The 26,539-nt window shown below is 41.7% G+C and overlaps 2 protein-coding genes across 2 annotated transcripts; one reads left to right on the top strand and one right to left on the bottom strand.

Annotated features, from left to right (window-relative positions):
* The first annotated feature begins 1,148 nt into the window (after positions 1–1,148).
* On the top strand, positions 1,149–2,903 carry s100t (S100 calcium binding protein T). Its single transcript, XM_006804903.3, has 3 exons — positions 1,149–1,265; positions 2,128–2,290; positions 2,390–2,903. Exons 2-3 carry the CDS (start codon positions 2,129–2,131, stop codon positions 2,552–2,554), a joined length of 327 nt encoding a protein of 108 aa, XP_006804966.1. The 5' UTR covers positions 1,149–1,265; position 2,128; the 3' UTR covers positions 2,555–2,903.
* Positions 2,904–5,045: 2,142 nt separating this feature from the next.
* On the bottom strand, positions 5,046–24,940 carry chrnb2 (cholinergic receptor, nicotinic, beta 2). Its single transcript, XM_006804904.2, has 6 exons — positions 24,626–24,940; positions 15,483–15,628; positions 14,716–14,760; positions 11,717–11,826; positions 8,965–10,090; positions 5,046–5,722 (listed from the first exon to the last, which is right to left on the bottom strand). Exons 1-6 carry the CDS (start codon positions 24,675–24,677, stop codon positions 5,573–5,575), a joined length of 1,629 nt encoding a protein of 542 aa, XP_006804967.1. The 5' UTR covers positions 24,678–24,940; the 3' UTR covers positions 5,046–5,572.
* Between the last annotated feature and the right edge of the window lie 1,599 nt (positions 24,941–26,539).

Raw genomic sequence — 26,539 nt, 5'->3', positions numbered from 1 at the left:
TATGATGCTCCAAAGACTCATTAATGAGAAGATGCTTTACCATCACTGCACTTTAAAACATGATCTCTTCATATGAAAAGCTTTAATGTTTAATTTTAAGCACAAGCCTGTCTATCATTCATTCAGAAACGCAATTACTTTCATGGTCTTTGGCTCTCGCTCTCACCATTATCCAGATGTCTCCAAGTCCGGTGGATGCCTCACACGAACTATTTAAAGTATGTTTCTGTTCCAGTTCTCTGTTCTTGCTTCTCGGTTTTCTTCACGTGGTTTGTGCAAGGGTGGTGTGCAGCTTTAAAGGTGTGTCTTGAACTATTTCAAGAATTTTTTCTGTTCCTGTTCAAATATGTCTTTATTTGTACTTTTTTTTTTTTTTTTTGCATGTATGGTGTGTTTTGAAGCCAAAGGTGTGAATAGGCTTGTGAAAGTGCTCGTGTGTGTGTGTCCTCGCATTGTCATGTTCTCCTTTGTGTGGGGATTTCTCTGCATGACTGCCAGGTGCGATGTCTCCATTCATCGGTGCTACTCTGATCCTTCGGATAATATAACAAGCATGAGCCCCCGCCGCACCCCCCTCCTCCAGTGACCATCCTACCCCTACAATTAACCTAACAATGTTTTTGCTGCTTGAAACCGGGTGCTTTTGGAAAGCTATGGAGTTAATAATCTTTGCCTTGGTATAGCAGTATTTTAAGCACTTCCTGCAAGCCTTTCCTTTGTTTTGACATGAAGTACAAAGCAGTTGCACAACAGAGGAGCAGGGTAATCCACTATTGCAATAGCAACCTGTGACACGGTAAGCAATATGTCACTGTCACTGCACAACAGCCAATTGTGCTTGGAGCGCGCAGTTGGTCGAGTGAGTTTAGACAACGTATGAATATTTGGAAACAAATAGATCTTTTCTCCAGCACTTCTTCTCTTTTTAGTGAGTTTTCTTATTTCAGCACATTTGAGCACATTAGGGCAGGTTTGGCTTGTGGACTTATTGTGAATACCTCAATTTACCTTAAGTCTTTCTGTAGCTGCATCCGGCTCTTGTGTATGTCCAATTAGCGGATAGCAGGTGTCTCTGGCGTAAACAGAGAAGGTAGAGAGGAGAGGGGCAACAGGTGGAGGGGGTAGAGAAGGAGGAGGAAGGGGTAAGTGGGATGGGTGGAGTAAGGGATGTATTTAAGACGGTGTAGTCCTCATCCTCCTTAACAGTTGCTTTTACCTCCTCTCTTTGCACCTGAACAGCAGGCCAGCACTAATCTTCCACTCAGGTAAGAAACAGAGGGACAGATTTCAACTGTCTCCACATTTCTCTGTTGTCTTTTTTTCTAATTATGATTGCATACTGGTGCTGATGCTGCTAGTGCATGTCTGTTGGTTCATCACTTGTCGAGTACCTTCGTGTAGAGCAATAAGGACAGGGAGAACTTTCAGTTGATTCACTGATAAGTTATAAAAAACAATTTCACTGGTTAACTAGACATCGGAAAGACATAGCGTGCCAAAAATGCATTTCTAGTCATTTTTACATCCTGCTGATTTGTTTTGGGAAATAAAATCTACGTGAAAACTGCTATAAGCTGTGATTGACAATTAGGAAAAGTCTTCACAGTTCACAGGTGATACAGGTTCAAGAAAGGTAAGGACCTACACCTGTTTGTGGTGTTTTTTTTTGCTATCTGGTAAAGCTAAAGTAAAAGCCAGATCAGGTTGCCACTGTGTGTCCCCGTTACATCTTCTCCAGTGGATGGGCTTTTTAACCAGCTTAGAGTTTCACTCTTATCAGCTGGCTCACATGTCCGGTTGCTGCTGACTATGTCCGGACTCCCGGACCTTGGCAGAGCAGGATCCTTTTATCTGTGGCAAAATCTTATCAGAGCCAGGGGCAGGACACGATGAAGAAACTGTTAAGCTAGATAAGGTTTCTGTCCAAATTCTGTGTGCAAATCTCATCTTACTTGAATGCATATTTGCAAACACATTTAAGTGCAAAACAGAACGACAGACAGGCTTTTCTCACCTGATTTTTTTCTGCATTAGACTTCCATACTTCCCCCAATGCTTGACAGAGCACATGTACTGACATGAACTGTTCTTACTGTATCTTCAACCCACCCTTCTGTTCCTCTACAGAATGTCTTTGCCTAACTCCGAGAATGCTACCACCCTGGAGAATGCCATGCAGCTCATGATCCAGACCTTCCACAAGTACTCTGGAAATGAGGGGGACAAATATACACTGAGCAAGGTTGAGCTCAAAGAAATGCTTACCAAAGAGCTTGGCAGCTATCTGGGGGTAAGAAAGCACATGTTCATACTTAGGAAGAGAAGATGCAAATGTAGATTATGTGTACAGAAAAGACATTGCTTTTTTTTTGTATCTTGATACGTGCAGAATGCCCAGGATAAGGAAGCTGTGGAGAAGATTATGGGAGACCTGGATTCCAACAATGATGGAGAGGTAGATTTTACAGAGTTCATCATTTTGGTTGGAGCTCTCACTGTGGCCTGTAACGACTTCTTCCTGGAGTACAATGACAAGCAAGAGAAGAAGAAGTGAACACACCCTTCGCCCAGAGTCTCCACTTAAAAATCCCACATGTTCCAGGGAGGAAGCACTTAAGGAGAGAGAGAAGGCCCGTTTGGGACATCCTGTCATGGACCTCAAGTTCACAAACACACAGACACACACACACAAACAAACCTCTAATAGAGAAATAAATGTTGTGTTTTGTCTTCAATGTCTCTTGAATTCATTCAAACTGTAATATTACTGCAAAGTGAACATCTTTAGTGTTTCAAGAGCTGTCATTCTTGTATATGTCTCTTTCTGCTCTTTTTGTGCATCTTGTCACATGTTTAACTAAGGGATGCCCCCCTTCCCGGAAAAAAATAAATGTGACCTTTACTCAAACAAGTTGGCTATGCATTATTACAGAAGAGAACGAGAATGAACAAACAACGAGCACCAGGTGGCAGCAAGTGGTCCTCTGAATCCAGCGGTTTTGGTGCATTACTTCTAATTTGCATTGGCACATGGGTACAGCAGTTTGTGCCAGAGGTGGATGGATGCAGACCGGAGATACTATGTGGTATTTACGAAATACACATTCTAAGATGCTGTCTTTAAGTCTTGCTAAGCGTAAGATATGAGAGACAGTTATTCCTGCTGTGGTGTGAATTATTCAAACTGGTTCTCTGCACTAAAAATGTCAGGTTTATATGTGTAGATAAGAACTACCTACAGTCCTGTTTTCACAGTAGAATAATCAGAACCCAGAGTGACCTTGACAGGGCTTTAAACACATTATTGTTTAAAAGCCCTGCTTCCTAAGAGAAAAAAAGTACTGTGTGACGAGTGTGTGTGCATTTTTGTTCATATAAAAAAGGAAGTTGCCAGCATCAGTGTTAGAAAGCCAGGAAATGTTTCCTCCTTTCATGTGAAAACATGTCACGCAGACATACTTTGATTAATCTGAACCTACAACCTTTATTGGACTGGTTAAGGTGTGCACAGGAGCAGATTTTAGAGTCAGGAAGGGGAAGGTGAAAGATGGGAGAGCATAATGAGAGAGGAAGTGAGAGAGAAAGGAAGGAGAGTGGAAAGGTCAAAAAGAGAAAGAGAAGAGAGTGGACAGCAGCACTTTCTCCGTGTGGAGACATGCAGCCTACAGTTTTCACAGGTCTCTGATAGGCTTTTCACACTTGTTCGGGATCTGCCCAGGAACCCCCGCGGGTAATCCCATCCGCCCTAGACACAGCAAGAGACGCCTTCCAGTCCAAAACTGAGTTGAGCTGCAGAGCTGGTCACACGACTGCATAAAGCCAGGAAACCTGTAGCAAATGACAGTGACTGGGGAGATGGCCTTTTTCCAGAGGTTTATCGTACCTTTCCATTGCACTAATAACAAGAGTCTTTTGTCTCTGCCTATCCTGCTTTTTTTTCCTCCTCGGCATTCATCCTTTCTGCTTGTGATGCTGCTTCATTGTTGCTCCTGTTGGCATTTCGCTCTTGTTTACTAAAAATTTAATTCCCCCCACCCCCACCCAACTGCATGTGTGCCTGAAAAGACCTTTTGCATCTTCTTTGTTGTCAGGGATCCTGTGAAGATTGTGGAAATCTGCCACAAAAAGAATACGGCACTAATGACTGGAAGTTAGCTGTTGTTCTAAGTGGACTAAATGTCAGAAGTGAGCACCCGTGGAAGACCAGATAAACAGAGCGGGACTGGAGAGAGGACAGCAGAGATTAATTGAAAGGGTGGAAGGGTGGGAGGGATACATACATGTGTTATGCTCCTCTGAACACTGCATCTCACAGATGTACATGTGTACATATGTTCTGGACATTACATACATGAACAAAATCCACTGTAGAATTATATATTCAGGAGAGGAGAGGAGAGGAGAGGAGAGGAGAGGAGAAAATGACAAGCGAATGAGGCTTTGTCCTGCTCTGATAACAGAAAATGAACAGTTGTGACATGACTTAATATCCATGATACACCTCCCATCAATCCACCATGTTCCACCGCCCATCATATAGGAGCCCATATCCACACTCTTGGCTCAGCTTCCTCAATTTCTCAGGAGCTAGATTCGTCTCAGTGCAGCTGTGCACTCTGGCACAGCAGGCTGCGGCTGTTCTCTACTTACTGTGCACAACAGTCTGAGCAGAAAACTGTCCATGCATAATCTATTACTTCATCCCTTTGACTTTTATGTAATAATGCAACCTGGCTCTTTTCGAAGTACAACTGCCTTCTATATATTTTTCCTTCACAATCTGTTGCTTTTACACATATTGTGTTAGTGTGCGCATCACAGGCTGTGTATTACAGTTTATATCACATTCTGGTTATATCTATACAATCATACAACACACCATAGTCTCTCTATTAGCGTCATATCCTTGCATGATCTAATAAACATAGAGAAATCTTAATAATATATACTCAATGCTATACTGTGGTAAGCAGCTATGCTATGATAAAATATACTGAATCAGTTGACTGAGTGGATTTGTTAGGTTTTTTTTTTCGGGGGGGGGGGGGGGGGGGGGGGGTAAGAACGTTGATATAAACTTCCCTTTCCTCTCTGATACTGACATCAATCAACATAGTGAATATGTAATGTCTGTCGTAGCTGAAGGCAGGTATGTCACGTGTCAGTTAAGCAGTCAGTGTAATGCGGAAAGTGTTAACTAGCTGGCGTAAGGTTCAACAAGGAATAACTCGGAGAATCCTCACTCCCTGGCTGGCTGAAGAGGGAAGCAGGGAGAGACCTTTCCACCAGAAAGAGGTCACACCATTAAGCATCTGGACAAAAAAAACAACAACCAAAAACCTGCAGGTAAGAGTAAGATGGTGTTTTTCTTTATCTTCATAGGAGAAAAATCGTTTGTTGCAAAAACTGTTACTATAAAGGTAATGGATGTGATTGTTGTTTATTCCAGTTCCGGTTCCTGTACCATAGACACATTAAAACCCAGACCCACCCCCCGCCTCCGGCCCATGTCCTGCTGTGCTGATTGGTCGGGGAGCTGTCTGTCAGCGTGCTTGTGGCTGGGGAAAAATGGTCAACCTGGCATGTTGATGGTCTTGGCTGTGTAGTTCTGGAAGAGCGGCTGCAGGAACATGCCCATCGTGCCGAACACGCATACAAACACAAAGATCCACAGGAAGAGGCGGTCGATCACCATGGCAACATACTTCCAGTCCTCGCTCACCTGTGGTTGTGGAACAGGGTGAAGAGAAAGATTAAGGTGAGCAGAATCCCACTCTCAAGTCCAGGCATGCTCATTATCATTCGACCTACCCGTCTGCCTTTAACTAGACGCAACGTTAATGGAGGTGAAGTGTTAATGTGAATGGAGACTCGTTCAGCTACACAGCTCTGATGAGGTCTGACACGAGTCAAGGAGGAGGAGAAGGATGTAAGAGACTGGAGAGAGATGGAGGACGGAGAGAAACAGAGGGTGTTCTGAAACTGTGACCCCTGTGATGATAACTTAAAGAGAGAGGGGAATGAATGATGAGCCATGCACTGCGCTGGGAATGGGAGGATTTTAAAGGCAATGGGATGGTAACTATATCAGTGATAGACAGAATTACTGCGGTTTATTAATTCCCATGTCAGACGCACGCTCCAATAAGATGCGGTCAGGATAAGACATAAAAAATAACACCCTCACTCTGCTGACTCGCTTCTTCTATTCCAGCTCTTTACCAGTTGTACTCTTTCTCTATGCACACATCATGCTGCCGCTGCTGCTATAATTACATGTCTGTGTCGAATATTCAGAGGGTTGCGATTGCATCACCAGATCTGTCTCCTTTGCTTCTGGCCTTTTGTACTAACCCCTGCATTTTAAATGGCAGTACTAAACAGCAGAGTCGCACAGCTCGGTCTTGACTATAACATGATATGGCACTGATCTGTGCTGCTCTGGATACTTTTTATGGCTGGTAACATATGCGCATAAAAGAAGATTATTTATGGCAGGATTTCACACGCACGGAGACATGATAATTTTTTTTATGTTAATACACAGTTGAATCTGAGTAATAAATATGGAGGTATGTATTATCAGCCGATATATTGCTGCTCATCTCACATTATCACAGGCTATATTAGCATGCATGGTGTCAGAGCTGTAAACTGCAGCACCACATCAAATACACTTTTTTAATGTCATTTGTTTTTGCTAAAATTGCTGTTTAAATTTACAGTATTACATTTTTTAAGCTAGTTGAATAGCACTAAGTTAAAAGCTGCTGCTCAACAAATAAAGTAGACAAGAAGCACCAAAGCATTAATTTGGAGCTGTGTTTCTTTTCATAAGGAGAGAGTGAGCAAATACTAGATAATTTAAGCCCCATCCTCTACTGTTTGTGCTAAGGTCCGCACAAACAGTAGAATCGCAGTCTTTAAAAGCAGGGCAGCTACAGTGGGATAAAAGCTATCTCTGAGTCTGTGATTACACAAAAAAAGACAGATTTACTGAGAGGAATAAATTAGTGTAGTGTTGCAATCACAGAAAACAGCACAGGTGTGAGTGGACCGTTATCAGGTAATCAAAACTAACTGTCTAAACGATCTAAAAATAAATTTTTTCAATTTTATAAGCAAAGAAAAAGCTTTTTGACATCAATAATGCCCAGGACGGTCTATAAGGAGGAGGGCAAATTCACAGCTCAAAACAGAGTAGAAATGATTAGTCAGTGAATAATCTACAAACATTATACAGCAAGGCTCAAGTTGACTGCAGGATTTATGCAGAGAAGAGCTGCTTTATTAGAAAATGGGTCAGTGTGCAAACGTGAAACCTGTGTTTCAGGTTTGCACAGGTTTGTTAGCGATTTAGCGGACTCCTTCCACAGCTTCCTCAAAGAAAACACAACATTTTCTCTTGTCCTGACCGATGCACATTTTAAGTTATTGTTACTGTGTCATGTGTGTAAATGCACATTACTCTTGCTTTTTCTATGTGACATATAAGCCTACAAGTGTTTATTAAAGTCAAAGGAAAGACTGACTCAGCAGCAGCTGTGGGCAATCAGGTTGTTAAAAAATAGGCTCAGATATTAAAAACGGGATTGGTTGGATTAGATACTCATTTGCAAAAGTATTGATCCCATCAGGGCAGTCTTTGCCTCCTCCAGATGGCACACAACGTTACACAGCTAGCATACAGCCCCTCACCTCACTAGCAGCTGAATTGATTTTCATAAATCTGAACAACACTTTATGAAAAACGTGAAGTTGGTAAAGCTCCTGCTTCAACAACACTTAAGTGTTAAACAATTATTATAAAAGTCAACTTGGCCAGTGAACACATGAATGTTAGCTCTTTAACTACTAGCATATATTGGATAGCTACATTAGCCATGTGTTAAGTTATCATTTAAAGAAATAATAATAATTCAGTTGGTAGCTAGCAACTATGGCTAATAAGAATATGAATAATTTAAAAGTATAACAGAATTGTTTCTTTTTCTTAAAGGCAGACATTGAAGCAAAGACAAATCTACCAGCAGTAGCACCCACCTTAACAGCTCAATTATATTTGCATTATGTTATATTTAAATTTTATTTTTGATATATAAATACAATTAAAATATGGTGCCATGTGTGTTTTGCTCAGTTATGTTACTGTAAAGTACATATGTTGGGCAAAACATTGTTGTCATTGGCATTATTATTTTTATTCTTTAAGATTTTTATTTTAAAAATGCCTCTAATTTTTATTCTTTTTCTCCCTCTGTGGAATCAAAGAGTTTAGTGGGCAACAAACATGTTTCTTCAAAATCCTGAACAGCAGTTTGTAAAATTCTGATATTTTTCTAATATGAGGGAAATCTGAGTCCCATGAATAGCTTGGCAGACATGTCTGTTTATTCTATAATAGAGCCGATGCTAAAGAGAGTTTAAAATAAATTCATTAATTCACATTATTTTTTATGTTGCACAGCTCTGTGTGCACAGTGCTGAGAGGCTCTTGTGTCCTCTGCAGTTCTCATTGTGGCCCAAATTCTCTAAAATACTGCAAATTACATCTTAAAGTAAAGACATATTTCCTGTAACACAAACATAGCCTTTATGCATTTTGCATTACTGAAATACCGAAATACCAGAAATATGTTTAGCTCAATTTTCCACTCTGAGTAATTTTCCCATAAATTTATATACAATAAGAGCTCCTCAAAAACTATTGTCCACACATTTCAGCAGCAAAGAGAAGATTTTTGATCCCAAAAGAGGCATTTGCACTGATGCAGACAGTTAGCTAATCTGGTCCTAACTTATTTAATCTGTTGTCAACATAAAAATCTATTTTGAGCAGCTGTCAAATGTTATTTTTGCAGTTACCACGAGAATAAAGTTTATTAACCAGCTATAAAACATAAACAAATCTAGTGCAACACTATCAGCTCCAGGCTCTGATATGAAGCAACAGATAATACTCACACTCTGGTCATCATCCTCGCTCTTCATGTGATTTGCGATGAAGCGTACTCCTTCCACAGCTTCCTCAAAGCCTGGACAGGCTTGAGCCAGCAGGGCCTGGGTCAAAGCAGGACCTGCAGCTGCTTGCTTCCCTCTTGGAAGGTTTCCAGAGCCCCCTTCTCGACCTTCTCTGACTCTGTTTAGACCATCGATGGATCCCCCTCCTGCACCTCCCAGATCCCCTCCAAATTGTTTAACAGACGCGCGGTTCACATAGCACGTACAAGGGTCACTGTCCTCCTTACCAAACACTGTGGAGGTCCCCCCTCCATTCCCACCAGCATTTCCCAGCCCGAGCCCCACCATCAAGGCCCCTGCCTCTCCACTTCGACCACCCTCGCTCTGCTCCTGTGCCCTCCTCCTTTGACGCAGCCGCTGACGCTCGCAGCTGTTTCTCGGCTGGCGCATGAAGAGCAGGGCAGGAAGCTTGTTGAGGAACACTAGTTTAACCCAAGGGGGCATGGTGTGTGTGGTGGGAGAACGATGGTGCACATTCAGGACACATACACTGGTGACGATAGAGAAAGTGACCAGAACCATGGTGAACATCAGATACTTTCCGACCAGAGGAACATCCAGTGAAGTTGGTGGGACGATCTTGGAGATTAGCAGCAGGAACACAGTGAGAGCCAGCAGCACTGAGATGCAGAGTGTCATCTTCTCGCCACAGTCAGAGGGCAGGTAGAAGACCAGGATCGCCAGCGAGGTGATGAGCACACACGGGATGATGAGGTTGATAGTATAAAAAAGAGGCTTCCTGCGAATGATGAAGTCATATGTGATGTCCACGTAAGTAGGGTCAGCTGGGTTTTCATTTCGTCTGCCCGGCAGGGCGATGATGTCCCACTCTCCACTGGGGGTGAAGTCATCCATGCTGGCTACATCAGCGCGAAGCACCAGATCGATTTCAGTGCGGTCGTAGGTCCAGGAGCGGAAGCGCAGCGTGCAGTTCTGCTGGTCAAAGGGAAAGTGCTTGACCTCAATCTTACAGGCTGATTTATAGATTGCCGGGGGCAACCAAAAGATGCTGCCATCGTAAGACACCACTGCATTAGAGTAGAACGACACCTCGTACACCCCATCAGCACTAAGAGACAAGGTCAGAGAGGATAAAGACAAAAACAGGAGTCAACATAAATCCAGATGCTGGTGTGATGATTTAAATAATAAAAAAGTATCATGAGGAGCCATGTTTCTTCCAGGCCTCTTGAATAGGGTAATGTGGTAGTGCTTTATCTTATTATGCAGCAGCTTCATTAGACCTCAACGACACACTAACGAATCTTGAAGTTATGGGTGTGACTTTTTGAGGTTTCTCTGGTTAGCAGAGTCACAGACTCCTTCTTATATTAACACACAGAAGAAGGATAAGGAACCAAATGAATGTGAAGTCCAGGCAGAAGACATCATTTTTAAGGTAATCTGGGCTCGATTAAACAGCACATGTAAGCTACCAACTGTGAGCTGTATGAATTTCATGTCATCTTACGATAATGGCAGAAACATACATGCAGCAAGAATATTTTTAACATACAAAAGAAGAACCTGCACGAACACATAGCTGCACATTTTCAGTGCACTACGACACGCTTCATCTTTTCTCCAAATGAAATAATAATATAACAAGTGGTGTGGTAGTGGCGTAAGCTGAGTTAATCCTCCAGTTTAAAGGACTGACAGTTGGACTCATCGGAGTCATGGAGGATAACACCCCAACCTGGGGTACACAGGATTAACGGGATCACTTTTCCAGAGTTAGTTGGGTCAGGGATCTTATAATCTTTAGTCAAGTAAGGCCTGAAGCAGGGAAAGAGGAGAAGGCCAGACAGATCGCTGTGCTCTGATGAGCTGATTTACATACTGTATGCTGACACTCAGTTTCCATTACATTAAGACCAGTGGTCCGCAACATCCCCATTCTCTCTCAGACATGCAGGAGAATTCTAATTAACAAAACATGCGGATGAAGTTTACACGTTAATCATTTTGTGTAATACATTACAGCGAAGCTTATTTTGGATGTTATCATTTATGTACTATGTATGTGATAGTACACTCATTTGCACATGAGTGATTCCTACCGCTCATCTTGCCAACTTGTTAAATGTTGTAAATTTGTATTTAGTTACCACAAACCACAAATTAATCGACACATAAAAATGTATGATGTCGGCACAGGAGTACTGGATGGTTTCTGGAATGCAGCTGAAGGGATATGAACTATGCACAGATGGTAGGGACAGGAATAAGGCTGAAAGTCATTAAATTCCCAGCAGAAAAGTTTTGGTCTGGAGGTGCATAATAGGCTAAGTCAACCATGCGCACCCCTGAAGACTTTTCATAAGGTAATCTGTTCTCAATAGCAGAATTAAAAGTGATGGCTGCATATTTGTATGACAGTGTAGAAGTAATTTCAAATCCTTCCATTGGTCCTAGATAGAAGTGCCACATTAAAAGAGAGGCAATGGTAATTATCTAGACTCTCAGCGAGCACATCAAATAAGCTTCATATATTTTACAAGTGGAAAAGACAAGACGACAGAAGTTTGCATTCTTGTGGAACAACTGTGTGCACCGACTCATCACTGCATTTGCCGATGTATGCAGTGCAGGTGACTTGTTCTGTACTTTCATGGTGCAGTGTATGCACTATCATTTTGTATCTTGTGAAGGCTTTACAAAGTGAGGACAGGTGGACAAGAGAGTGACTCACTTGTTGTAAAGCACCACGTCAGGCAGCCAGATGTGTTTGGAGGGCAGCCTGACCTTCAGCATTCCATCAAACTCCTCGGGGACCCAAGTCAGACGATAGTCCTGCCACTCCTAAAGGCCAATAAAAACACAACGCTTAGTCACTCATCTGCCAACCACACAGCAGGAAATGACATCTTGAGAGAAGCAGAGAGGAGAAGGTGTGTCTGTTTGTCTTTTTGTGTTCGTCACTCAGTCACTGGTCAACATGACATGTTGCAATAAAGATAAGCCTAAGGTACGTTATGTGCTATCTGCCCAACCTGCACCTTCATCACACTTCTACCATTAGCCAGAGTAACACTCGTGTCTGTCCTGACCCTGAATGGTCTTTAAAACACACCCGGCCGCAAACCACTCAGCATGATTATAATGCAGCAGCTGTTCCCAGGTATGTGTGTGTGGGTGCATGTGAATGCATCAGCAGACATCTGAGTCCTCTGTGCAACTTTGTGTAAAAGACAAACGTTATCTTGTTTTCCATGTTGTGGATCAGACTTTGACATTGCCACACTGAAGCCTCTGTGACCTGTTACCACAGTTCTGTGTGTGGTATAACCAGGTTGCAGCTGTATTGCTCATGCTAGACTGTCCTCTGTAACTGTGATGCATTGTGGTCATTACAGTTTGTCTCGGCTCACGACAGCTGTCCTTGGCACTCCTGCTTTCTGATGGCAAAGAATCCATAGAGCACTGATGGTGATTCTATGCTCCGTTACACGTCATAAATCCTAATCTGGCTCATGTGTGTGTCTGCCTATGTGCCAGTGTGTGACAACATACTGGCACGCACACACACACACACACACACACACACACACACACACACACACACACACACACATATATATATATATATATATATATATATATATATATATATATCCCTCTCACTCCCTAACGGTGTGGTATGCATGTGTTCCTTAAGCACCGGAGACCTGGGAGTTGTTGTGTGCAGTATTTAGCTGTTCCTAGGACTGCGCTCTTCTGGACAGAGACCTCTGATGTTGTGCCTGGAATTTGTTGGAGCCAGTCTTGCAGTTTCTGGCTTGAAGTTCCTAATCCTTCTATTAAAACTGGGACCACTTTGGCCTTTACCTTCCACATCTGCTCCAGTTGTTCCTCCAGCCCTTGGCACTTCTCTATTCTCTGGCTCCTTCTTTCTGATGTTGCTGTCCGGTGGGAACACCGCACCTATCACAACTGTGGTCTTCTGCTCCTTGTCAACCAGCACTACGTCTAGTTGGTTAGCCAGCAGCTGCTTGTCTGACTGGAACTTGAAATCCCTAAGGACCTTAGCCTGTTGGTTTTTTGGGTTTTTTTACCCACCTTTGGTGGTGTCTCCCATTGGGACTTGGGAAACAGATGTTCCTACACACTATCCCAGCCACTTGTTTGTGTCTTTCAGTGTATGCTGTGCCATATACTCCATGTCCACATGCCCACTTCTCATCAATATGTCCTCGTCCTTCAACACCTGACCTATGGCTTTAGCTATCTGCCTTGCATGCCCTGACCAGGTATTCAAAACTTGACCTTTTGTTCAGAATATATACACCATCAACAATGGCCACATTGTACCGTTTTCTAAACAGAAGAATTTCATTGAGTATACAAAATCATCCTAGCGTGGCTGAGTCTTTCTGAAGGAAAGATGGGAAGGGGTTCACAACTCCTAGTAAGACTATGTGGCCAAAGAGTTTTACAATATAAAATATTTTTGTGCAGAATTGGAAATAATTTGTGGAATTCATCGTCTACAGCAGATCAAATCAATGAAAGATTCAGAGAATCTGAGGGAAATCTCTATACTCAGGGGACAAGGACAAAAAACAGTATTATGCAATATTCACTGCACTGACTCCACTGCAGACATATTTAAAAAAGATCCAGAAACAAAGATGGCTTCTCTGGACAAGAGCTCACTAAAGATAAGAAGAGTAAGACTAAAGAAAAATATCCTGTGATCTTAAAAAAAAAAAAACTCTTTTGGGAAATGAATGTGCATCCTTAGAGCTATAGAAATAGATTACAGTCCTGCTGCTTATCAGCACATCACAGTTACAATTTTGTAGAGAAACAAAGAGTTTAAATCCTTGGATTTTTTTTATTATTTATTTACACCCCATCTTTGCTGTTTTGTTTTTTTTTTGTTGTTGTTTTTTTTTTCAAAGTTTTTAGGTTTGTGAATCTCAGCTTAAGCCAGTCTTTGGTCATTTGTCTGAATATCTAGAATATGTTTATGTTGTTGAATAAATTATTAAGTATTAAGCCCAAATATCTATATACCTCAGCTATAAGAGGTCACGTATGACTTTACAGAACATCAAAAATCACAACATTAGCGCAGAAACATGAGTTCAGCTTCAGAAATGTCTTTCTGTACATTTCTCACTCTCTGGTAAATTCCCATCTCTTATTTTTCTTCTTCTGGATTGTGTTTGAGGACGAGCATGACTCTCTTTTTTGATGTCTCTCTTCACCAGTCCTGTCGACTTTTGTCTGAACTGAAGCTCTACATGATTTCTGGCAGGGTCATACTCAGCTATCCAGAAACAGCAACAACACGGAAAAGAAAAATGCATCTTTCCACCCCAGTAACTGCATCCGTAACTCGTGAATCGTGTACTATTGGTGTGATAACACTTCAGGAATTTGATTATCCAATGAAATTCATCACGTACAGTAGTATATTTTAGAGAGAGGAACCTTCGATGTGTGTGTGTGTTTGTGTTTATCTAAGTCACATTTATGACTACCGTCCAAGTCCCTCGCGGTTTGTGATTCACGTCCACTGACCTAGCTGCGACACTGTGAAATCTAAGAAAAAAACACACCTAAAAATAAATATTTACTCATTGTTTTCTCTGCATTTCACTAAGCTTTCTGCCTTCTCTTTTTCCATGTAGCATAATGTTGGATACGCAGTGATTAGATCAGATGGGGAGTCAAAAGTCTCACCTGTGTTAGCCAGACATTGGTGGTCATCACCTGCTCTCGTTCATGCTGCAATGGAACACATTCACATTAAAAGCTGTAGTTTTATTGCATGAAATTATTCAGAAGCGGCTCATTGTTATTTGTATGTAAAAGACTTAGTGAGGATGAGGTGTCCTGATTTGTAGTATGTTTAAACAGGGTCAAGCTTCAGAAAACATCCTTCAAACTCCATGTCCCAGTTTTGTAATAGGGGGGAAATAAATGTTGTTTTCAAGCTGAGGCCAAAGATAACCCTAATGATGTCTTCAAGATTAATTTCTCTTTAGAGAGCTCCTCCCGCGCCACAGAAGGAATCCTGTAACTGCTTTTATATATGCTGGCTAGAACTCATCACCATAAATCATCTTTATGTGCAACATCGGCCGTGCAGCCGTTAAATTTACAACAAAAAAATTAAAAAAAACAAATAAACCTGAGCAGAGAATTTCAGCCTCGAGACAAAAGCAACGTTACCCTTTGTCTGAAGCTTGTTTGCAGTCGTGGAGAGTAACAAGTACACGTAAGCAATGCCACAATATTAAAATACTGCTCAGTGTTGCTGGTTTGTCTGTGATTATGTTTAATTTGAGTTTTAAATCAAGATTCTGGCGTTTAGGTTACCAGGAGGGAAAAACATGATCATGAATCACCATTTGTGTTTATGTTGTTTGTTCTATTATCCAAATTAAATTCTAAAAATCACATTAAATCATGCACACAGATTCAATCCCAGACGTGTCCATACTCACAACACTAATGAGTTGGGCCAAAGACACCATCAGCTGCACAGTAACCAGCTCAGAGCCGTTAGTCGCAGGACGGATCAGTTTGTTATAATGCGCTGGGTTTAGGAGATGCTCCACCAACCGCTCCTCTGTGTCTGCCCCAAGGCCGCCTGTAATGAGAGCGCATCATCACCATCATCGTGTGGCTCTATCAGGAAGCACCAAAGTTGCAGGCATCTGTGTCTCACTTGGCCTTATTTAAAAGGTGTTTTATCAAATTGCATTTGCAATACAAACATACTGGAGCTTGAAGTCTGTGGTGCCGCTGTTTGTCGTAGGTGCTTCTGTTGAGAGCCGCGCGGCCTGAGCCGTGACATTGCTCATCACCGGCGGCTGGAGGACGTCAGCACACCTCAATGCATAGATCTCACAAGATCTGACATCACGAGAATGAGTCAACCACTCTGTATGTCTCTATCGCTCTCCTTCCTGTCTCTATCACACACTTCGTCCCGCTGCTCTGTCTCTATGTATTCTCCTCTGCCCTGCTGCACTTCTCCCCAACTGCCACTCTTTTGTAGCTCTGGGTTATTTTCACTCAGTCTCTCGCGTCCTTTCCCCTGTCTCTTCCCCCTCCCATCCCTCCATCTGTAGCAGACTGTAGTCTTATCTGTGTGAGTGGTTGAATTTAGGCAGAGCTGTCACAACACCACACACAGGAGGGGAGGGTTTTCCGGGGTTTTTTTTTCGCTGAGAGAGTGATGCACTGAGAAAAACAACTGTTCTGCACCTCCTGCTTCCTTCCTCATTCCCTCCTGCTTTTCACTCCCTGTCTCTCTGGCATCTGCTCATCCCTGCGCTGCGTCTTTTCACCCTCACGCTCCACCCCTGAAGATAAACACAGGCTGCTAACTGTACCGATGTTGTCATACTCTCTTTTAAAGGCCGTTAACATTGCAGGAAAACAAACGCGTGAAAGCTGATGTAGGTAAAATTATTTCTTTTTAATGAACACAATGATATTAAAAAGTATACAAAGAGCTTAGACTCTCAATTTCTCCATGAATCTGCACAAAAATAAATCAAATTTGAATTAATTAACAACTGTTAGAGTTCAGTTGGTACAGCTTAAAAGATTTCAGTCTTTTTGTTTTAAAAAATTGTACTTTAGCGCAGATAGAGATAAACATTTTCCCACACAGGACACTGTTTATTACCCATAGCAAGAATCAGCGAAAATAAAAGAACTGTTTTATACAGGGCTATGGAGGAATGGAAGTCACTGCCAATAAAGAAACCACAAAAACTGTATTTAAAAAACTTTAAAACAATATTTATTTGGTCTGATTTTGATGCTTGCACTGCAACATGAGAGCTCAAAAGGTAAATTAAAATACAGAAATGGAAAGAAGACGTACCAAACTTCTTCTGAATGTTTCCGAGCTCCTCTGTGACACTCTGTCCTCCTCCTCTATTTATCCCCTGCCGCCACCCTCCCCTCCCTCTTTGCCCTGTAGCACTGCTGTGTTCACTGAACAGGAATGATAGCCTCTATCTCTGGATCAATAAGGACTCTATTCATACCCCGTGACCTCTTGATGCAATCCCTCGCTCCCACATCCCCTATTTTTTAATCTTCTGCTCTTTCTCTGTCATCACATTTTCCTTAACACTTTTACCATCTTTTTCATCATCCCAGTCAGCCCGTTTCTTCTCCCATCCTGTTTGTTATCTCCATCTCGCTGTCGCTGACAGCCAGTGTACATTTATTGCCCTTTCCTTCGCTAAATCAGCATCATCAATACAAGTCCTGTCAGCATGAGTGTTGTACTTTATTGTGCACAAGTGCTGGCTTTTTTTTTTTCTATGCGTGCATGTGTGCCATTTTGTGGACACACATTCAGCAGGGAAATAAGCATTGCTGTCTGTGTCAGAACCATATGAGTAATGTATATTATTCCCGGAAGCACAAGGCAATAACACTGTTGGATGAGACAGGAAGCCAGACTGGCAGAGGAAAAAAAAGAAGAGCACGGTTCATTCAACCATGCTCATACGTGTAAATGAAAGATTTCTGCTTACTATAAAAGTACTATGTAGTAAAATAGACAAAATGTAATTAATTATCTTAAAGCATCTTTGCACTTAAAAATGCAAAAGTCTTAAGTCCCTCATTTCTTTGTATTTTGCTTCAGTAGAGCCAGACTTTCTCGTAATCTTTAAAGCACTCATGAGCAAAAGTTCTCCAGGCTTTCTGAAGATCTTTCAATGTTTCTCTTTTTCATTCATTTAAGTCCAGTCCTTATACCTGAGCATTTTTAGAAGATGTTTTTTTACATTTATTAAGCCACTTAACACTAACCTAAAATGATCATCACTATGTGCAGAGGAGCTTTGAAGGTCTTTCAAGAAGCCTGGAGAACTTTTCCTGAAGATTGGCTAAGAGACTTCAGGCTGTGTTTAAGAATAAAGGTATTCATACCAAATATTGATTTGTACAAACTCTGTTTTTGCCTCATGTACTTAATTTAGATAGATACCACAACACTTTCAGCACGCCATGTTTTACCACTTCTTCATGAACTAGAGCATTTACTACAGAAATAGCTTAAAATAACTAAACAAAAATGAGCATGGGCTCAGGATACACCAATATTTTATGGCACTGCAACTAATCAGGCAGAAAGATTCATTTTTTCTTATCTCGTTTTTTTTTTTTTTTATGTAAAACTACGCACACACTCGAGCCTGCTCACTGTGCAAACACATTAACTCGGCCGCTCATCTTCAACACTCAAATAATGCTACTAACCACAGACTGATGTGCCTCTGTCTCCACATGCTAAAGGCTGAACTGAGGGGCTCTAATGTTGTTGGTAGTTCAGGTGGCTTTATATTTGTTTTCCAGAGCAGATATTGCAAACTTAATGTGACATTATGAATATTTCAGCAGGGCTCCCCATTAGACCCGTAAGCTAGGGAAGTTACACATCACCATGCACATGCAAACACGCAAACACACACACGCTTCCGTGACAGGAGGACCGGAAGAGACAAGATGGTAGCCATTAGGTCAGATTGCTTTATAGCTATGTCTGCCCCTTCAATCCGTTCGTCCTTAAAAATAGCCATTAATCTTAGCGTGCTGACGGACCTTTTGTGTCCCCAACAACTTGTTTCTAAAAGCTTTACTTTTGACAGCATCGGGTTATAATTTCTAATGCTGCTTAGAGACTAGAGTACACGCTGTAAAGACAAACGTGGAGAAAATGAAGGCGAGGCGAGATCTAAATTGAATTATCCCACTAAGACTGTTACAGTGATGATCTCTATTTATACAGCTCGCTCAAATGAGAAAAGGTTGGAGGGAAACTGGGGTCATTTTCTGCCCTCCTTTCTGTCGACGGCTAAAGAGGTTTTTTGGCTGCAGCTGAAACCTTTTATGCTGAAATATTCTTAAGTCAATAATGGAGAGATCCACTGATGTACTGGCAACACCCAATTGGCTCTGTAGTGGCCATAGAACTGAGATATTAATATTGATCCTCCATCTAGTTGCAATATCAGAGCACAAAAACAGAGGCATTCCACTGTGGGCTAACTGCAGCATGAAGCTTTATTGTCTTTCCACGCTGCGCACAAAGATGTAAAGTCAGTCGAGTTTGTTGTGTTTTAATAACCACGGAGGTTTTTCATTTTTTTGCAGAAAGCACTAACAAATCACTCCAGCATGTTGTTCTATTATTAGAGCTGAAACATTAGTTGATACATTAAATCTTTGATCATCACATGTTATTAATTTAAAAAAAACAGCTTTTTTTAAAGGAATTTTTTTTTCAACCTTTTATTTAATAGATCCACAGATATGGTAAAGATCATAATCATGATTTATTTTTGACCAGCGTTTAGATCTTAGTTATATGGTTAGATCAGTGACTGACTTTGTAAACATGCAGTAATGAATAAAGACCTGTTTTAAAACAAGTGACAAACCATGCACAGTATTTGCTGTTGCTTCACAGCGTGACGTCTTGAAATCAGATAGTTTCTAGAGACGATTTAATTTGACCAAAACTTTTCTTTGCAGGATCCTGGCTTGAGCTAAATGAAACCTGCCAGGACTTGGCTGCGAGCGTGTTTGGATTTTAGGGAGGGGCAACAATGCACCACTATAACGAGCCATCACTACACGGCAGGATTTGGTGTAAACAACACGTCTTCATATTGTTTGTGACCTTAACATCTGAAAATCTGAGCGTTGCAGCAGAAACTGAGATGCATCACACCTGATTTTTGTCTTTAGCTGACTGGAGTGGCACATGGTGTGGTCTCCTGCTGGTGTAGCCAATCTGTTTAGGTTTGATGTGTTGTGAGTTCAGAGATATTCTCCTGCGTATCTTGGTGGTAATTGCATTACAAGCTTATATTGTGTTATTGTAGGGTCTTTACATTAGAATATAAAGTGGCTTGAGGCACTATATATAATAAAACTGAATTTAATTTAATCAAAAAGTATTTATTTGAGTTACTGTTGCCTTCCCATCAGTTCAAACCAGTCTGGTCATTCTCCTCTGACATCAAGAAGACATTTTCACGCAGAAAACTGCAGCTCATGGTATATTTTCTTTACAGAACTTCCTCTGTAAGGTCTAGAGATAGTTATGTGGGAAAATCCCAGCAGATTGTTGTTGTTGTTTCTGAAGCACTGAGACGAGCCTGTCTGACACCAACAACCATGCCAAATCACCTTTCTTCCTCCTTCTGATGCTCAGTTTGAACTTCAGCAGGTCGTCTCCATGCGAGCTATAGCAAGCAGCTGAACAGGTGTGCCCAATAAACAGGTGAGTGCATGTCACACAACAAAAACAGGAACACGATAACAGCTGTTTTCTTTCATTTATTTTGTTTTTATAATCACTGGAAGCCAAAATGATAATCTGACATAAATTCAATTATTTACCCAAGAACCATTTGTTTAATCTGAGTTCATTTTTAAACATTAATTTTTAAACAAATTAGTTGGAACCTGGATAAATACTAAGAGAAAACCATGCACAGATCAACACAGCTATTTAATTTGTTGACACATTTAAAACAAATGTGTCCGTGTATCATGGATACATAGATATACGCCCATATTTAGATTTATAGATAGACTGTTGTTGCTACAAATGCCATAAATATTCTAGCTATATGCTAGAGCTATTAAAATGACATCTTAGGTTTGAATTTTTCTAATATATAGGTGCATGAGTGATATTAGCTCAGTGAATCACTGGGACAAAACAGAATATATTGCTGCTGTGGAAAGTGTTTCATTCATTTTGAAGTCACATCAAGGGAAATTTGAGGAGAATATGCTAAAATAGTTTAGAATAATGAAGGCTGCAAAGCATCGTCGTCAGAGGCTGCAGTTTAACTCATCCAGAAATCATACTGTAAATAAGCAGTAATAGCTTTCATTTGTTTATTAAAACGCATGGAGCTCAGCTGCTGGATGACAGGATATGGCCTTCTAACAGCGGTGCCTATTTCAGGGGCTGCAATAAAATGCATCACTTGAAATGCATTATGCCTCTCGTCGCAGCTATTATTTGCACTGTCGTTTAGATACTCATAAATCGCGAGGCCACGCTTGCACCAGGTCAGCGCCTGCAGCCAAAATGTGCCCATGAATAGATAACAACAAGAGGACTGACTGCAAAAATGATTCGACATAACTCTTGATGTCGCATTTTGTTGAAGTTAGAAAGTCTTTTCCATCTCTTATACTTGATTTTATTGAAAGGTGTGCGTTATCTTGAATGCACTTCTACAAAAAGCTGTATCAGTGCAAGGTAAGCACAGACCTGCCTCGATTTAAGTCCACCTTTATTTTTTTAAATATTCTTAGACAAGGTCAGATTTAAAACTCTTAACTTTCCAAACGTCTCTTATCTGCCTCTTCTTCTCTGCTGCTTAAGTTTCTATTAAACCTCTGTGCTCTCCCTTTGCTTCCCTTTAATCTCCCGGGCCACACTGCTGTGTGCTGCTGCTGCTCTTGCTACTACTGCTGCACATTCATTCACATAAACACACACACACACAATCTTCCACAAATCACACATGAGAGCACAGGGTTTTACACATGGAATCACACACACTCTCACATGCGAGTGCAGGCCTGTGCGGTGAATCCGCTGCACATTTTTTAATCACAGATGCTGCCCCTACCCGCTGATCTGATCCTGTTGCTGCTGTGTATTGGGAGTCGGTCCAACGAGATAGAGACAGAGAAAATAAGCAAGCGAGATAAAGCGCGGAAAGAGAAAGCGAGGTTGAGCGAGACGATAGGAGGGCTGCTGTCATGTGAACAATGAGATTCTGCAAAGATCAGATGAGGAAAATCAGTGCACCAAAAAAAAAAAGTGATGACAGACTAAAGTAAAGGAGCAGAACTTTCTAGACTGTAGCGCTAGCACAGAGATGATTTGCTGATGTGCATTCACACATAGCAGAGGACTGCCGTTCCAGCGTATGCATGCACTCATTAAAATATCTTTTAAGATGCAGAGACTGGGGGTGTTGTAGAAAAACTAATTTAAGTACACTTTACATCTCTGGCTGATGAGAGTGTCGCAGACTCTGCTCCATATCCAGTAACCCCTGCATTAGGTCAGCTCAGCCCCACAGACTCTTTTTATTATGCATGGCCTGTTGGGGAAATGACAAGAGACATCCTCCTCACACAGCGAGATGGCCAAATCCTCACGGCAGCCTCTTAGACAGGTGGTGAAATGTCCTTGAGCGTCCTTGCACAGCCACTCAATACAAGGCTCCTCCGTGTGTGTGTGTGTGTGTGTGTGTGTGTGTGTGTGGATGCTTATGTAAGTAAATGATGCCGTGGCTCTGGAGGTGTAAACCTATGACTTTTCTCCTCTTCATTCGATCACCACCTTTTTTTTTTATGCCGGCTATTTTTGTTGTGGGAAATGCATGGATTCTCTCACATGTCTCTTGCCTTCTTCGCCTCTTATATGACGTGAACATTACAATCAAGCACAAACATGACTAAATAAGAACACCGAAATCAACACGTAAGCCTCAAACTAGGGAAAGGTTGTGTTTCCTAAGTATTTAACATTTGTGTGTTTTTGCTTGCTCGCTTGTAGGAAACTTCTTAAACGCCTTATAAGCTCCAGGTGTGTGTGTGTGTGTGTCTGTGTGTGTGTGTTTATATGTGCCCAGTGTGCATTTTTCTTCAAACATGTGTTTGCGTGTGCTTGTGTGTGGACAGAGTTTATAGTCTCTGAGGATGATGCTAATCAGATTTTCTCCCTTAAGGGAAGATGACTCATTAGTACTCCACAGCTTATGAGGCTCCTTAAAGTGATATTTCATGTTGGCATTTCCTTTTTAGTGCAAACACCTCTATTTGAACCGAATATAGGGCAAGAATTGAATATTGTGCAAATTTACACCAGCTTCATACAAAAAAGCATGTCCTTTGACATTTGATATTTTAATAATTAGCTCTATTCAGGCTTTTATTGGCATTTAGCTTGTTAGATTTTCACTGGAACTCATTATTTTCACTGTAAAACAAAGTCTGTTATTAAATGAATGTTACTCCTGATATTTTTTGATTATTTTCATGTTCTTTAGTTATCTTCATTTTATTGTATGTCTCTAAAGACTTTAGATTTTGTATTTTTGCTAACAAAATCGAGCATTAAATGTTGTTTCCATATAATCTTAAACTGATGCTTTAACTAGTATACAGCTGCTATTTTTTACCAAAACCAAACACGATGTATGTTTGCTGTGTGCGCGGTGGGGACGTCTGCAACCGGTGCTTGATGTGATAAGTGGCAGGTTAATGTTGGTTGAAGCACTTTATCTCATACTATCTGTCTTCGTCATTTCCTCTGGATGCAGCGTGATGAACTATGGGTGTAAAGCTGTCTTTTTTTGGGGGAGGGTGTAAAAGAGGAGTCAAAGCAGCATGTTTTCGCCCTTGGTGATGATGAACGGTTAGTCAGTGCAAGGCAGATGGCCAAGCGTGTGCATGCGCGTGAGTGGACAGAGGTGTGTGCTGTGTGTGTTGCTGCACAGGCAGCCTTGCTCTGAGCTGCTGAGCTGGCCTCTGCTCTATCCTCTGCTGTAGATAGGTTACAAAATCTTAAGGCAGTCATAATTCAGCCACTGAGCGGATGTGTTGGAGCGACACCAAAATAAAGCCAACTTACAGAGGTAAAATATGTCCAAACAACCTAACAGCTTACAGTATTTACTTTAAATGTGCTGCGAGAGCCATAAATAAGATAACCACCCAATGCATGCGCCCCATAACAATAAGTTTATCCATCTAAGCTGTTGTGCAAAAACAGAAGGCTTTCCCTGTGCAGCCTGATGACACATCATTTGCCCTTTGATGACAGGAAGAAGAAGTTGTTTTAGCCCAACATATCTCTTATTAACCTGCCCACTCAATGCAAGACCTCAGTGTTAATGAGAGAGAAGGAGAGTGAGTGATAAGATAATTTATTTCTCTCTCAATTAATTAGAAGGAATATGCTAACAGATGCCACAGTGGTTTAGCTGTTGCAGTAGGCTGGTAAATTTCTCATGTGTATGTTTATCACATGTTTTATTTTCAGTAGAAAAGATTATAAGTTTGATTTAAGTCTTTTAATACGTATCATTTTCATCTGATCTACCAAAATGTGACTAACTCCCGCACACTCAACACTGAAATAGCAGTAATTCCATAGAAGAACATCACACACGTCCCTAAACGCATTATATGAACCCCAACAGAATCTCAGGTTAAATATATCTTGTATTTTATATGCTTACGATGCAAGTGTTTTCCCTCTTTACACTTGCTAATGTATTTTCATTGTGCTCTATGGAGTGGGTAATATTTCTCCACTACATCATTCCGTCGCGCTCGCTGCTGTTTTAAAGAAAGATGGTGACACAGCAGTGAAAGAGTCGCTTTCTCCACCTCTGCCTCTCCCTAGCGTCTAACCAGTCCTTTTTTTTATTGCATTCACTCCTTCATTACTTTGAAGAAACCTTTTCGGATTCCCTTAATGCACAGACGCGCGGTGTTTTATTGCCCTATGAGGGTGACGCACAAGAGCTTCGATGGAGCCATTATGTGGACAAGGTAGGCTACTCACCTCCCGCAATGGCGAGGAGAGCCAGCAGCAGCAGCGGCGGCCAGCCGTCCATCGTCAAACGTGCGTCCGAGCGCGCTCCGAGCCCGGAAAGGTGTTCACCGGGATGGAGAGGCCACCTCAAGCACGCCCGCAGTGTTAACTCCCTCTCCTCCTCACGACCCAAACCTTTCTTTACTGTCTACCTGTCATGGTGACGTCAGGGCTTTCCGGCGGTCCACACTCCTTCCTTTTCAGGGGAAAATATAAATATCTCGGCGGAGCCAGGTAAGCTCTGCGCTCGGTTGAGTTGTGTTGGCTGTCCGTGCTGAACGTTGCTCAGCGATGCGACGCGCTGGAAAGGCGGGGGCGGGTGAGGGGGGGAGCGCAGAGGAGCAGGGTGGGGGAGACGGGAGGAGAGGATGTGGCATACCTCTGAGACTCCGTATCTCAGTTAGAGATGCCAGTGTGTTCCCCGCACAAAGTCACACATCACCATAATGTAATAATAAGCACTCCTAGGGTGTGAGCGCTGCTCAGTCTGACTTTATAGTAACCTTGTCAAACTTAATGGGATTTTTATGTTTAATTAAAGTTCCAGGTCAAATATTTGTGGAGGTGGTAGCTGTGATAATTAAACATAAGCTATAAATGTGATTACATTGCCTTTGCTTATATTGAAAATATTAACTGTAAATATAAATCATAAGAAATCTGATTGGTGTATGTGTGTGTGTGTGTGTGTGTTAATTTGATGCTCTGGTATCTGCCACACCCCACATCTATCCCTATCCTCACACAGGCTCCCCAGGATGGTCTGTAGTCTGAAAGTTGAAGCTTCTGTGTGCCCTTCTTCTCTACCCTTTAGGCCACTCTTACATGTTTGAGCTGCACATAATGAAGTTGGAAATGGAAGTTAAGAAACAAATGCGTCCAGGCATTGAGAAAGACTCACAATCTGATGATAACTGAATGGGGCGATGAAGGGCAATGGGACTCCAGCAAATAATAAAAAAAATAGGAGGGGTATAGGAAGGAAGTCAAAAGAGCGTGGGAGAACACAAAAGCCAAGTAAACAGAAGTATGGGATGGAGGGAGGAGGCGGTTGCCATAGTGACTCAGAGAAACCAGAAAGCTCCAGGAGGAAGCGACCTGTTTCTCCTTCGTTTTGTCTATTTTTGTCACTGAAGCACACATACACACAGGTGAACACACGTGCACAAAACACACACTCATGCATAAATGCACACAATAGCAAACTCTTCCACAGTCCTCTGCATGTCTTTCTCTCTCATGCTATCTTTATACACTCTTCCTCCCTCCCTCTGCTGTACAGTCGTCTCCGTCCCCCCCCCCCCACCCCCCCCACCTCCCCACCTCCCCACCTCTGCTTTGCAGCGAAATGAGCTGACCTGACAGTGCTCCTCCCCTCACTGAGTGCTGTGAGTCTCTCTCTGAATTATTTAAAAGCTGGGACCCCCACGAGTGCTTGTCTTCCCCTAACACCACCTCACGCTCCCTCTCTCTCGCTTCTTTTCTCTGTCCCTTCCTCTCCTGCTGTCATTCCGTCTTCTAGTGGCTGCAGTTACTTCCTGTGCTTCTGTCATGTCTGGGAAACACAAATCAGAACTATGAATCACACAGTGATTACCGGAACAAGACTCAACAAAGTCTAAGAAATTACAGTGGGGAAATGTGACTGCGCTTATAAAAACCTGTAGTATTTCTAATTAATATTATTTTTCTTTGCTATAAGTTTATTGTACTCTTACTAAACTGTTGTATCTCCCTAGGTGTCTGAGTTTTATAAACCAAAAATCTCCTCCTGCGTTTAATTTACTTTCTAAATTTATGTATCAGGTCTTGTCATTGACATAAGCCGGTTCTTGTCATTTTTTTTTTCACACTGAGAAATTTAACAAGTAGAAATAAATATGG

The sequence above is a fragment of the Neolamprologus brichardi genome, chromosome 11, assembly GCF_056152115.1.
Source record: "Neolamprologus brichardi isolate AB-2024 chromosome 11, ASM5615211v1, whole genome shotgun sequence".
Taxonomy (NCBI): domain Eukaryota; kingdom Metazoa; phylum Chordata; class Actinopteri; order Cichliformes; family Cichlidae; genus Neolamprologus; species Neolamprologus brichardi.
This window is presented reverse-complemented; position numbering and strand designations above follow the sequence as displayed.